Source organism: Ornithorhynchus anatinus, chromosome 1 (genome assembly GCF_004115215.2).
Source record: "Ornithorhynchus anatinus isolate Pmale09 chromosome 1, mOrnAna1.pri.v4, whole genome shotgun sequence".
Classification (NCBI taxonomy): Eukaryota; Metazoa; Chordata; class Mammalia; order Monotremata; family Ornithorhynchidae; genus Ornithorhynchus; species Ornithorhynchus anatinus.
In genome coordinates, this window is record NC_041728.1 from 29,002,489 (window position 1) to 29,016,116 (window position 13,628).

Below are 13,628 nucleotides of genomic sequence, written 5' to 3' on the forward strand. Positions count from 1 at the left end.
CTCCTTTCCCTCCACTTTCTTTTGCAAAAAGGGCGAGGAAGGGGGCAGTGGGTCTTTTTTTTCTTTTCCTCTCCCTCTTTTTTTTTTTAAGCTTAAAGTACGATCAAATCACGAAGAAAACTTTGGCGCGGAGGCCGCAGAGCCCAGCAAGAAAAGAACTGGCTTCAGACCCTCTTTGAAAAAGAAGAGAAAGTTGATCCCGCCTTCAAGAAAACCGAAGAAAAAAAAAGTCCAAAGCAGTGGGTGGAATAAATGATGTCACGGATCGTATTCAAAGGCTGACAAGATCAGAAACTTCTCCCCTCACCCCCCCCCCATATTTTAATTAGAGGTGCGTTTAAGACGCACATGCAGCAAACGAAGTGAACTCTAAACTTTTCCTCTAAAAAAAAGAGTCGAGTGTGGCTGAGTGTTTTTTTCTACTTCTTTCCTCTCTCCCCTCCCCCTTCTTCCTTTTGAAAGTTTTTTTTTTTTTCTGCGTTTGACCGCATGGCTGATTCAATCTCAATGCCAATCAACTTTTTTTTTCTCTCTCTCTCCTCTTCCTCATTTAAATGAGTTTAAAGCTCCTCCTTCCCCGGCCAGCTAATCTGAAACTTTATAAATTGGGGTTTAAGCTAGGCGGTCCGGGAGAGTGAGAGGAAGAGAGCGGGAGGTTTTGGGCCTTGGAGGGAGAGCCATCCACACCAGGGAAACTGGAGGTGTCGTCTCCCCCATTTCTATCTATTATTGTCCCCCCACCTGAACCCCGAAGATGTCCACTGCTCTGGTGTCTACAACCATCTTCGACCTGAGCGAAGTTTTATGCAAGGTAAACTGGGTCAAAGCCTTTATTTGGAAAACTTCTGATTAAAAACAAAAACAGCCTCTTGGAAAGAGGGAGGAAGGGGTCTTCTGCGACCTGTTTTTTTCTTGGTAAAGGACCATCCCCCCTTTTTTTTTTACTTTTTCTTTAAAAAAAGGGGGCATTCGAGTGACTCCAAAGCAAATCTTTTTGGGGGGATGTTTGCAGCTGTCGGGTTGCTTGACTCTAAGGACGTGGATGATGGGGTTTGATATTTTGCTTTTCTGGTTGATTCTGCCTCCGCTCAGCTCACGAAGAAGTTCAAAAGTAAATGCGCTCTCAGTCAAAAAAGTCATCCCTTCTTCCCCCCCCCCCCCAATCCCGTCCCCTTTTTCTGCTCCTTCTCGTTTCTTTTCTCCACTTTGGTTGTAACTTCAAGCTCCCTTCGCCGTCGCCCTGCTTGGGAAAAACTTGCGGATCGGATGCAAGTTTGGAAGTTGGGAGTAGGAGTTTTGATTCGAGAGGATATTGCAAAATTCTTGTCCAAAAGTTTCTGCTCGAGGAAATCTCCCCCCTTCCCCGTTCCTCCTGTCGGGAGCCGCCTGACCCACAAAAGTTTTGCACAATGGCAAAATCGAGGACTTTTTGCTCCTGGGGGGGGTGTGTAATTGTTGAATGTGGGTCTTTACAACTTTGTCCATCGAGGGGGCCGAGGGGGAGGGAGGTCGTTTCTTTCTTCCCTCCCGGGGTTTTGGGGGGTGATTGCGGTTAAATCTGGGGTCCCTCCACTTTTGTGGAAGCAGGGTTGTAGGAAGAAGCTGACGTGGGTTAAGAAAGAGGGTTTTTTTTTGGGTTTTTTTTTCCTCTTCTGCTTTTGAGAGGGAGAAGTTGCTCGGCCACTTTTAATTGCTAAAGTGTTTTGCCTCCTTTTAACACGCCTGGTCTTGTTGCTCTAACTTTTCCCAACTTAGGACTGCACCGAGGCTCCCGTTCCAGCCCGAGCAACTCGGTTCGGGTTAAACACCCGAAATTTGCAGATTTCAACCGGGCGATTTTTCTGTTCCCTCCGGATCTTTCTCCGACTTGCTTTGCATTCCCCCCCACCCCCCCGCAGGACTGTCCCCACTCCCCTCTTTTGATCTACTATTTCTTCTCCCTCCCTTTTCCCCCTACTCCCTCCTTTCTCCCCACTTCCCCCCTCCCTTCCCCCCACCTCCCCACTCTATATCACCCCCTCCCCCTTCTCTCCCCCTTTTTCATCTCCCCCTTTACTCTCCACTCTTTCCCCTCTCCCTGGCTCTTTCACCCCTTTTCCCTCCCTCCAGCTCCTGTACCCCCTCCTCCCTCCATACCACCCTTGTCTCCCCGTTTTTCTTCTCTCCCTTCCCCCCTAACCCTTTTCCTTCTCCTTGGCTCTTTTCACCCCTTTTCCCTCCCTCCATCTCCTGTACCCCCTCCCCTCTTCATACCAACCCCCCTTTCTCTTCCCCTTTGCCCTCCCACCCTGTCCCATTTTCCCAGCTCTCACCCCTTTTTCCTCCCTCTTCTATACTTCTCTCCGCTTTCTCGTCTCCCCCTTTACTCTCCCACTCTTTCCCTTCTCCCTGGCTCTTTCACCCCTTTTCCCTCCCTCCACCTCCTGTACTCCCTCCCCACTTCATGCCACCCCACGTTTCTCTCCCCGTTTTTCTTCTCCCCCTTTTCCCTCCCACCCTATCCCTTTTCCCCAGCTCTTTCACCCCCTTTTCCCCCCTCCTCCCTTACCCCTTCCCCAATTCCATTTCAACCGAACCTCCTCCCATCCCCGGCCGGGAGGTGGGGAGGGTCTGCGGGACCCTCTCCCCCAAACCCCTCCCTTCCACCCTGTAACTGATCACGAGGCGTCAATTTGGGTGAATTTTCACCCGGACACCCACATGGTGCAGGGAGGCGAGCTCTCTGTCCCCTCCGTCCCTTTCCAAGAAAGAAAACTTTGGGGAGGGTGGGGGTCACCTGACAAAGCGACCCCTCCCCCTCTTTCCCCTTTGGGTCACTCTGGCGGGCCGGGGGCGAGTGGGAGGGCTCCTATCTGCAAACTCTGCGTTAAAGATTAAACCCTGGCGTGCCCATGCGGCCCAGCTGTGGCTGGCAGCCGGGACCCCCCGACTGCAAAGGAATTCTCCTGTGGGGGTGGGCGCCCCGGTGGACTGCACCCCTTGCAACTGCTGCCAAGAGTGCGGGGATTTAGATTAGCAATTAGCTAATTTCCAGGACTCTCCTCTCCCCTCTCTCCACCTCCTTCCCTTGTCCCGAGGGAGCCTGCCACACCTCCCTTTCGTGCAGCAAGGCCCACTTTTGTTGCCAAATGCAGCCCGGACAGCCCTGCCCCTCTGGGGAGGAAAAAAAAAAATCAGTCAGTTAATCAAGGGCATTTATTGATTTCTTCCTAGGTGCAGGTCAGTGTACTAAGCGCATGGGAGAGCGCAAGACAACAGAAAGAGCAGACACGTTTCCTGCCCTTAAGGAAGGGGGGGCCAGAGCAGCAGAGCAGCAAGTGAGGGAGGGGGTGGGCCTTGAGTTTGGAAGGGGTGTCCTCGAGTTTTGGGGGGGTGTCCTGGGGTGATCGTCAGGGGGGGGCCGCGGTGGCGGGCGGTGGGTGAGATTTAGGGTGCTGGGGTGGCTGCTAGATCTGGCCCACCGGGCTGGAGGTTTGGGGGTAGAGAGATGCTGGGAAGACGGGATTTGGGAGGAGACAAAAGGCCGGATTTGGGAGGGAACGGTTCTGGAGATCTGGTTGGGGGTGTATCGCCAAGGGCCCAAGGAAACCGGGGTGAGAGGAAGAGGCTGTTTGCACGGAACAAGTTGTGGGGCGTTGAGTCTGGGGCCTGGAGGAGAGAATGTGGGTGGTAGGGGGCTCTTGGCTCCTCTTGCAGGAGGAGCCTTTTCGGGGAGGGCTTGAGGAAGAAGTGGGGGTAACCGCGTTGGCTCACCGTGTCCTCCTCCTCCTTCTCCTCCCCCCTCCCACAGAGTAACAAGATGCTGAACTACAGCCCCTCGGGCGCAGGGGGCTGCCTGCTGGACAGGAAGGCGGTGGGCACCCCGGCGGGCGGGGCCTTCTCCCGGAGGCACTCGGTCACCCTGCCCAGCTCCAAGTACCACCAGAACCAGCTCCTGAGCAGCCTGAAGGGAGAGCCGGCCCCGGCCCTGGCCGGCGCCCGGGACCGCTTCCGCGACCGTTCCTTCTCGGAGGGCCTGCCCCCTCAGAAGCAGCCGGGGGGCGGGGGGCAGGTCAACTCCAGCCGCTACAAGACGGAGCTGTGCCGCCCCTTCGAGGAGAACGGCGCCTGCAAGTACGGGGACAAATGCCAGTTCGCCCACGGGATCCACGAGCTGCGTAGTCTGACGCGCCACCCCAAGTACAAGACGGAGCTGTGCCGCACCTTCCACACCATCGGCTTCTGCCCCTACGGCCCCCGCTGCCACTTCATCCACAACGCCGAGGAGCGGCGGGCCCTGGCCGGGAGCCGGGACCTGGCCGCCGACCGCCCCCGCCTCCAGCACAGCTTCAGCTTCGCCGGCTTCCCCAGCGCCGCCGCCACGGCCGCCGCCTCCGGGCTGCTGGACAGCCCCACTTCCATCACCCCGCCCCCCATCCTCACCGCCGACGACCTGCTGGGCTCGCCCACCCTGCCCGACGGCGCCAGCAACCCCTTCACCTTCTCCAGCCAGGAGCTGGCCAGCCTCTTCGCCCCCAGCATGGGGGTGCCCGGCGGCGGAGGCTCCCCCACCGCCTTCCTCTTCCGTCCCATGTCCGAGTCCCCTCCGATGTTTGACTCGCCCCCCAGCCCCCAGGACTCCCTCTCGGACCAGGAGGGCTACCTGAGCAGTTCCAGCAGTAGCCACAGTGGGTCAGACTCGCCCATCCTGGACACCTCGAGGCGCCTCCCCATTTTCAGCAGACTCTCCATCTCAGACGACTAAGCCGGGCCGGGGCGAGCGGGCGGGCGAGGAGGGCGCCCCCCTTCCTTCTCCTTCCTCTCCCCGTCCCCCCACTCCCCTCCCTCCTCTCCCTCACCAGCCCGGGCCCTACCGCCTCTTGATTAACAAGCAAGGTTAAGCTCAAGCCCCTCTCCCCCAGGCCCCCCCAACATGAGCCCCCCTGCCACATCCCAGGCCTCTCTCGCCGCCCCCACCGATGAACCGGACGAGCCCGTTTGTAGGCCGCCTCTAGCTTGGGCCTCTCACACAGACACACACCTACACACACGGACACGCAAACATGTACACACAGACACACACACACAGCCGTACCCTCCGGCCCCCTGATTCAACACGAAACAAGCCCCCCCTTCCCGCCTCTAGTTGCCTTTCTCTGGCTTAAGCCGTAAGTGCCAAATCACAAAAGCAAAAAAAAAGAAAAGCAAAAAAAAAAAAAAGCAGTAACCCGTTTACAGAAGCAAATTAGTGCCTTTACCATGATTTTTTTTTTTCACTGTGACTATATTACCTCTCCGGCTGCAGGGGGCGCCAGCGAGCCTTCTTGAACCTGTGCCCTTTGAGGTGGAAGGGGAGGTGGCCTAGGGAAATAGGAGGAGGGGGGAAGGAGTTGAAGATTCAAAACCAGCACTGGCTGCAAAATGCCACCTTCTCCCCCCCTTCTCAGCCTCCACATGGGTCCCTTCCTGCCCTCTCTGCCCACCCTCACCCCCTGGGCCGGGCTCCCCGTATATGGAAAGCTGTAAATGCCCACCTTTCCCTCCCCCACTTCTTTACCTCCCCACTACCCATCCCTCCCCCACCCCATCCCAGTCTTGTTGACTAATCTTGCCTGGGTCTCTGCAGGTCTGCAGGAAGGAAAGCTGAGAATGGACAAAGATTGGGCCCAAGTGGGACTTTGTTAATTTTATTTTTATTTTATTTTATTTTTTTTTTTGTGGAAGAGGAAGGGGAAGCTAGGTGGACTATGAGAGACTTGCTTTTGGTGCTAAAAAGTTCCCCAGTGTACATGTGACATCTTAAAAGAGGAAAACAAAGTGTAAAGGGTGTGGGCGGTTAATGGTATTCATTCCACATACAATTTCCGTATAAAACAGTTTCCAGTAGACACAGCTTTAATGGTTTTTGCTCTAGTGTACATTAGGACTATGGTTAGAGCACTCACGCCAAGCTTTTTATTTTTTTTTTTTCTGGGTTTTTAACTTTGTATAACTTTCAGAAATTGGAGAGCAAAAATTTTGCTTGTCACTGCACAACAATATAAAAAAAGCTTATTTAACTTATCAAGACGTATTTATTGCCAAACTATGCTTTTTTGTTAATTTTGTTCATATTTATCGGGATGACAAATCCATAGAATATATTCTTTTATGTTTAAATTATGATCTTCCATATTAATCTTAAGATTGTGAAGTGTCTTTTTGTTTCCTTTTTTTTCCACAGTTTAATATATTATACTACAATGACATTTTTTTGTAACTTTACACCTTTTGGTTATTTTATTTTAAAAAAATGAAAAATTAATTTAAAAAAATGCAAAAAACTGTTGGATTATTTATTTTAGAAATTCCCCCCCTTTGTGTTGGACTGCAAATTGAGTTCCTTTCTCTTTCTTTATAGGCCTTACACACCTGGGATTTAGAATGTATGTGCAAAAGTTCTGTGGCAGTACTGAAGGAAAACATCCTTTTTTGTACTGCTCCTAAAAGGGAAACAAAAAACCCCTTTGACTTCCACGTGCCTATCTCGAAACATTCCGAGCACAGATTTGTGGTTCTCTATTCCAGGTTTGGAGTTTTCCATGTTGACGTAAACAGAACTGGCACACGAACACACACAGACACACACAGACACACACACAGACACACACAAAACAAAAAAAAAATGAATGTAATTATTACTTTTTTCCTGTTGCTGTTCACTACCGTTGCTTTCTTCTTCTTTTTCCTTTGTGTGAGTTTATTTAAAAAAAAAATTCTTTTTGTAACGACTGTTTGCAGTTTAAAATCAATAAACCCCGTTTTTTTTTCAAGAAACTTGCAAGTGGCACTGGTTTTCCTTTGCCTAGGAGTGAGGGGAACTGTAAGCAGGGTGATAAGCCTGCAAATCGGAGGATGTGGGTGGGCTTTTGGTGGGAGGGTGTGGGCAGGGGGGTTTTAGTGGGAGGTGGATGTTGCCAATTTGGGCCTATGGATTTGTCTCCCTGTGGGTTGTTGTTGCTGAGATCAAGAAGGTGCTCCCAAAACATCTGTTCTCTCACCTGAAGCAGTGACCGCTGAAGACTGATGGCTCACTCTAGTGGGTGAGACTCACCCTCAGAACTTCCCGGAGTCTAATCTCCTAACCCTACCCTGATTTGGGCATTATTGTCCAAGCCGACCCTCTTAATAATAATTATAATAATTAGGTGTTTGGTAAGCGCTTACTACGTGCCAGACTCTGTGCTAAGCGCTGGGGTGGAAACAAGCAACTCGGGTTGGACCCAGTCCCTGTCCCACGTGGGGCTCAGCGTCTCAAACCCCAGAGAAGTGACGACCAGGCCCGTGCTCTACCCACTACATCATGTTGCTTCTCTAAGAAATTTAGGTACTAATTGGGGGGGGGGGATGGTTCCCGCTTAGAGGTGGGAAGGGAGTTGGATTCTGTTGAGGATGGGGGTTTCTGGAAGCCTCAGGGCTCAATGAACAGTCACTCCCGACAAGCCATTAAATGTTGACCTCTGAAAGCCGCTGTGGTATGAACGCGATGGCGTTTTAGTTGGCGGTTTGGAGGAATGGCTCTTCCTCCTCAAGGGGTGAGAAGAGCAGCCTGAGACTTGCATAGCCTCGCTCAGGTCCCAGACGGCCTCTGCATTCCTTTGGTGTATGGCACGTGGGTTTTCTACAAATAGTACAGTAATAATAATAATAATGATTATGGTATTTGTTAAGCGCTTACACTGTGCCCAGCACTGTTCTAAGTACTGGGGGAGCTACAAGGTTATCAGGTTGTCCTACATGGCGCTCACAGTATTAATCCCCATTTTCCAGATGAGGGAACTGAGGCACAGAGAAGTTAAGTGACTTGCCAAAGTGGCGGAGCCAGGATTAGAATTTATGATCTCTGACTCCCGAGCCCGTTCTTTTTCCACTAAAGCACCTGCTCTGCACACAGTAAGGGCCCAATAAATGCCATCAATTAATAATGTTGGTATTAAGTGCTTACTATGTGCAGAGCACTGTTCTAAGCGCTGGGGTAGATACAGGGTCATCAGGTTGTCCCATGTGAGGCTCACAGTTAATCCCCAATTTACAGATGAGGGAACTGAGGCCCAGAGAAGTGAAGTGACTTGCCCACAGTCACTCAGATGACAAGTGGCGGAGTCGGCATTCGAACCCATGACCTCTGGCTTCCAAGCCCGGGCTCTTTCCACTGAGTCACGCTGCTTCTTGATTCACTGTGGACAGAGAATTGTGTTAACCAACACTACTATATCGTACTTTCCCCAAAGCTTACTACCACTATCACAGCGTGGCTCAGTGGAAAGACCGCGGGCTTGGGAGTCAGAGGCCACGGGTTCTAATCCTGGCTCTGCTGCTAGTCAGCTGTGTGACCTTGGGCAAGTCACTTAACTTCTCTGTGCCTCAGTTCCCTCATCTGTCAAATGGGGATTAAAACTGTGAGCCCCACATGGGACAACCTGATCACCTTGTATCCCCCAGCGCTTAGAACAGTGCTTTGCACATAATTAGCGCTTAATAAATAACACAGTTTATTTACTACTACTATTATTAATAATAATTATGGTATTTGTTAAACGCTTACCATGTACCAAGCACTGTACTAAGCGCTGGGGTGGATACAAGCAAATTGGGTTGGACACGGTCCCTGCCCCATGTGGGGCTCACAGTCTCAATCCCCATTTTACGGATGAGGTAACTGAGGCCCCGAGAAGTGAAGTGACTTACCCCAGGTCACACAGCTGACGTGGCGGAGCTGGGATTAGAGTCATGATCTGACTCCCAGGCCCGGGCTCTCTCCACTGCTGCAGGGGGCTTCTCTGGTGTAGTTCTCTGCACACAGTAAGTGCTCAATAAATATCAGTAATTGATTAACTGATTTTGAACAGGGATTGTACCTACCAACATTGTTATATGTATTCTCTGAAATGCTTAGTACAGTGCTCTGCCCTCAGTAAGCCCTCAATAAATACCACTGATTGATTGATTGTGGATAGAGATAGCGTCTGCCAACTCTATCATATTGTACTTTCCCAAACGGGTCAGTATAGTGCTCTGCACTCAGTAAGCAGTCAATAAATAGCACTGATTAATTGATTGGGATGTTTAAAGAGTCATTAAGCTAAGGTCCCAGGTACTTTTTGCAAGCTTTGCTGTAACCTCTAAGAAGGGAAATGTGGGCAAGTGGTTCTTTGAAGGAGTGAGAAGGGCCAGGGAGGGGCAGAATCTGTTTCTGCATCCAGCCTGGCTTCTTTTGGGATCGTCTGACTCCTCTGGGCCAGGATGAAGGAGGTTTTGGTGAGCAGAAAAGGTGGGCTTTGTTCTCTTGGCCATAAAATAGCTTTCGGACCACTTGGCTTTTTGATCCCTCCTAGCTCCCTGGCCGGATTGTCAAACGTGCAGGGATTTTTATTGTCCGTCTCCTTGCCTAGACTGTAAGCTCATTGTGGGCAAGGCACATGTCTGCCATTTCTGCTCTGTACACTATAAGCACTCAATAAATACGATTAATTAATGAATATATTGCTTGTCAACAGCATCTATTAAGGAGTGATCCCTGACAGAGAGGACAAACAGTTAACAGGGTCTTGAGATGTCAGGGTGGTTTCCCTAGGCCCGGAAGATGGCCCGGCCCCTGTCCACACTTAGAAGCAGGGTGGCCTACTGGAAAGAGCATAGGCTTGAGAGTCAGAAGGTCATGGGTTCTAATCCTGCCTTTACCTCTTCATTCACTCATTCAATAGTATTTACTGAGCACTTACTGTGTGCAGAGTACCCTACACTTGTCTGCTGTGTGGCCTTGGGCAAGTTCCCTTATCTGTCAAATGGGGATTAAAACTGTGAGCCATATGTGGGGCAGGAACGGTATCCAACCCGAATTTGCCTGTACCCACCCCAGCGCTTTATATAGTGCCGGTACATAGTAAGAGCTGAACAAATCCCACAATTATCATTATTATTATTATTACTTAGGGATTTATATTAATGCTTTTGATGCCTGTCTACTTGTTTTGTTTTGTTGTCTGTCTCCCCCTTCTAGACTGTGGGCTCAATGTTGGGTAGGGATTGTCTCTGTTGCTGAATCGTACTTTCCAAGTGCTTAATACAGTGCTCTGCCCACAGTAAGCGCTCAGTAAATACAAGTGAATGAATGAATGAATGAATGAATGGATTCCTTTCGATAGAGGAGGATTTGGAAAGCTGAGAGGAGGAAATGGGGCAGGAGGAAGAGATATGGCCATGATGTCTCCCCCCACTCCTCACCCTTCAACTCCATAGGTCAGAGCTCACCTCCTCCAAGAGGCCTTCCCAGACTGAGCTGCCCCCTTTTCCCTCCGCACCCCCTCCACCCTCTGCTCCTCCCCCTTCACCTCTCCTCATGTGAGCCCCCTTTCCCTCTGCTTCCCCTCCCCTCCCATCCCCACCCCAACTTCTGCTCCTCCCCCTTCCTCCTCCCCCTCCCCTCAGCCCTGTGCTCATTTGTATATATGATTTACTACTCTATTTATTTTGTTAATGAGGTGTCCATCCCCTTGATTCTATTTTTCGTGATAATGTTGTCTTGTTTTTGTTTCGTTCTGTTTTGCTCTGCCCTCTGTCTCCCCCGTTTAGCCTGTGAGCCCGTCACTGGGCAGGGATTGTCTCTATCTTTGCTGAATTGTCCATTCCAAGAGCTCAGTACAGTGCTCTGCCCAAAGTAAGCGCTCAATAAATACTATTGAATGAATGAATGCTGCCTGGGACACGCTGATGGAGCAGAGAGAAAGTTGGAGAGCAACAGGGAGAAACAAGAGTGTCCTCCTCCTCGACAGCTGAATTCTCCCCAGCCAAACACCAGCCCCCCTCCCACCATCAGCTGTTGCCATGGTGACGGTCTGGGCGGCCATCCCATCCAAAGAGGCTCTCTTTCCCCAGCAGGAGGTGCCTGGGACCCGTGGGTATTTGAAGATTCACTGGGGAGCTGACCCCCCGCTGCCCTGGACCTGAGCCGGCCCTGGCTGGGTGGAAGAGAATGAAGAGGATAATAATCATAACGATGGTATTTGTTAAGCGTTTACTATGTGCCAAGCCCTCTTCTAAGTGCTGAGCTGCGGACTCTGGGGACCGATTCAGTCACTCATTCCTTCAGTCGTTCAGTCGTATTTATTGAGCGCTCACTGTGGGCAGAGCACTGTACTAAGCGCTTGGGAAATTACAATCCAATGATAAACAGTGACATTCTCTGACCAAAATGAACTCACAGTTTAGAAGGGGGGGAGATGAACATCGATACAAATAAATAAAAGACAAATACGGACTTAAGTGGTCTGGGGCTGGGAGAGGGGAAGAGCAAAGGGATAAACAAAATGACAGATATGTACATAAGTGCTTTGGGGGAGATAATAATAATAATAACAAAAACAACCATAAAAATAGTGCTTTGGGGGAGACAACAATAATAATAATAATAACGACAATAACTACAATAATAATAGTAACAGTACTTGTGAAGCTCTAACTAGTGCTAAGCACTGTTCTTAATGCTAGGGTAGATACAAATTAATCAGATTAGACACAGTCCCAGTCCCACATGGGGCTCACACTCTTAATCCCCATTTTGCAGATGAGGCAACTGAGGCACAGAGAAGTGAAGGTCACACGACAGACATGTGGCGGAGTCGGGATTAGAACCCAGGTTCTCCTGACTCCCCGTCCTGGCTCTATCCCCTAAAGGGGACCAACAGCGAGGCCCAGTCCAACCGACCTGACCTTTCCTCACAGCTGCCGCCGGGCCCCAGCAGCAGGAATCCCTTGCTCAAGAAGACACAGGAAGGGGGTGCCCATAATGATGTGGCATCCGCGACCGCGGGCAGTTTTAATCGTTTTTTTTTTTATGGTATTTGTTAAGCACAGTTCTAAGCTCTATGGTGGATACAAGTTAATTAGGTTAGACACGGTCCCTGTCCCTCATGGTACTCACAGTGTAAGTAGGAGGCTAAACAGAGACCCAGAGAAGTTAAGTGACTTACCCAAGTTCCCAGCAAACAACTGGTAGAGCTGGGGTTAGAACCCAGGTCTTCTGACTCCCAGGCACATGCTCTTTCCATTAGGCCATGCTGCTTCCAGGTTTTGTTCTGTTTCCTGCCGGTGGCCTTATTGAAGGCACACATGTCTCCTCCAAGAGGCCTTCCCAGACTAAGCCCCCCTTTTCCTCATCTCCCACTCCTTTCTGCGTCCCCGTGGCTCGCTCCCTTTGCGCTTCCCTGCTCCCAGCCCCACAGCACTTTCATACATATCTGTCATTTCATTTATTTGCATTGATTTCTGTCTCCCCGCCTCTAGACTGTAAGCCCATTGTGGTCAGGGAATATCACTGTTTATTGTTGTGTTGTACTTTCCCAAGCCCTTAGTATGGTGCTCTGCATGCAGAAAGTGCATGACCGTACAGAATGAATGAATGACTAGGTCGAAGGGACCAGGGTCATGTAGCTTAAGGGCGAGAAGGGGACTTGAGAACTTTCCAACCTACATTAGACATTTTTTTGGATGGGAGAGAACCCAGCTTTTTTTTTTTTTTGGTCTTTTTATGATGTTGGTTAAGCCCTTACTATGTGCCAGGCACTATACTAAGCGCTGGGGTAGATACGGCCTGTAATTGCAGCAGGAGGACATGTTGGTAGGTGTGTGAAAGAGTTGCCCAAGGATTGTACAAGATGATCCGGGCCCTGAGGAACACCGCTGAGAGGTTTTCGGGAGGGGACAGATCCAAAGGAGAAGTGTAGCCTAACGGATAGAACACGGGCCTGGCAGTCAAAAGGACCTGGGTTCTCATCCAGGCTCTGCCACTGGTCCACGATGTGACCTGGGCAAATCATTTCACTTCTCTGGACCTCGGTTCCTTCATCCATCAAATGGAGATTTAGATTGTGAGCCCAGTGTGGAATAGGGCCCGTTTCCAACTTGATTAGCTCGTATCTACCGTAGTGTTTACAACAGGAGAAGCAGCGTGGCGCAGTGGAAAGAGCACGGGCTTTGGAGTCAGGGCTCATGAGTTCGAATCCCAGCTCTGCCACTTGTCAGCTGTGTGACTGTGGGCAAGTCACTTAACTTCTCTGTGCCTCAGTTCCCTCATCTGTAAAATGGGGATTAAGACTGTGAGCCCCACGTGGGACAACCTGATTCCCCTGTGTTTACCCCAGCGCTTAGAACAGTGCTCTGCACATAGTAAGCGCTTAACAAATACCAACATTATTAACAGTGCTTGACACATAGTAAGCGCTTAAGAAATGCTATTATCATTATTATATTGTCTTTGATGGAGGCTCGGCTCTGAGCACCCGGGAATCAGCTAGGCTTGGGTGGTTAGGTCTGGCAGGTGTGCTTGGAGGTGAATGAGACAAGAGTTGGGTGGGAGGAAGGCTTCCTCTTTGGACTTTTCCCTATACCTGACCTCCAGCAGGACCCTCTATTAATGATTGACAGGGAAGGAGTTGGCCTTGTCCCAATCCCATCCCCCTCCTGGCTTGAGGTGAGATGGGCAAAGAGAGCAGATCAGATGCTCCCTTTCCTTCTCTAAACTCGTCCGGTTTCACCAGCTTCAGTCTCTAGCCCTTCCCCTGTTTTGGGTCATCCAGGAAAAAAGGAACTTTTCTGCAGCCTATAAGCTTTCT

At 50.5% G+C, this 13,628-nt stretch overlaps 1 protein-coding gene across 1 annotated transcript; it reads left to right on the top strand.

The window, feature by feature from the left end:
- Positions 1 to 606: 606 nt before the first annotated feature.
- ZFP36L1 (ZFP36 ring finger protein like 1) lies at positions 607 to 6,795 on the top strand. The gene is made up of 2 exons (XM_029067250.1): positions 607 to 811; positions 3,791 to 6,795. Exons 1-2 carry the CDS (start codon positions 755 to 757, stop codon positions 4,742 to 4,744), a joined length of 1,011 nt encoding a protein of 336 aa, XP_028923083.1. The 5' UTR covers positions 607 to 754; the 3' UTR covers positions 4,745 to 6,795.
- The last annotated feature ends 6,833 nt before the right edge of the window (positions 6,796 to 13,628 follow it).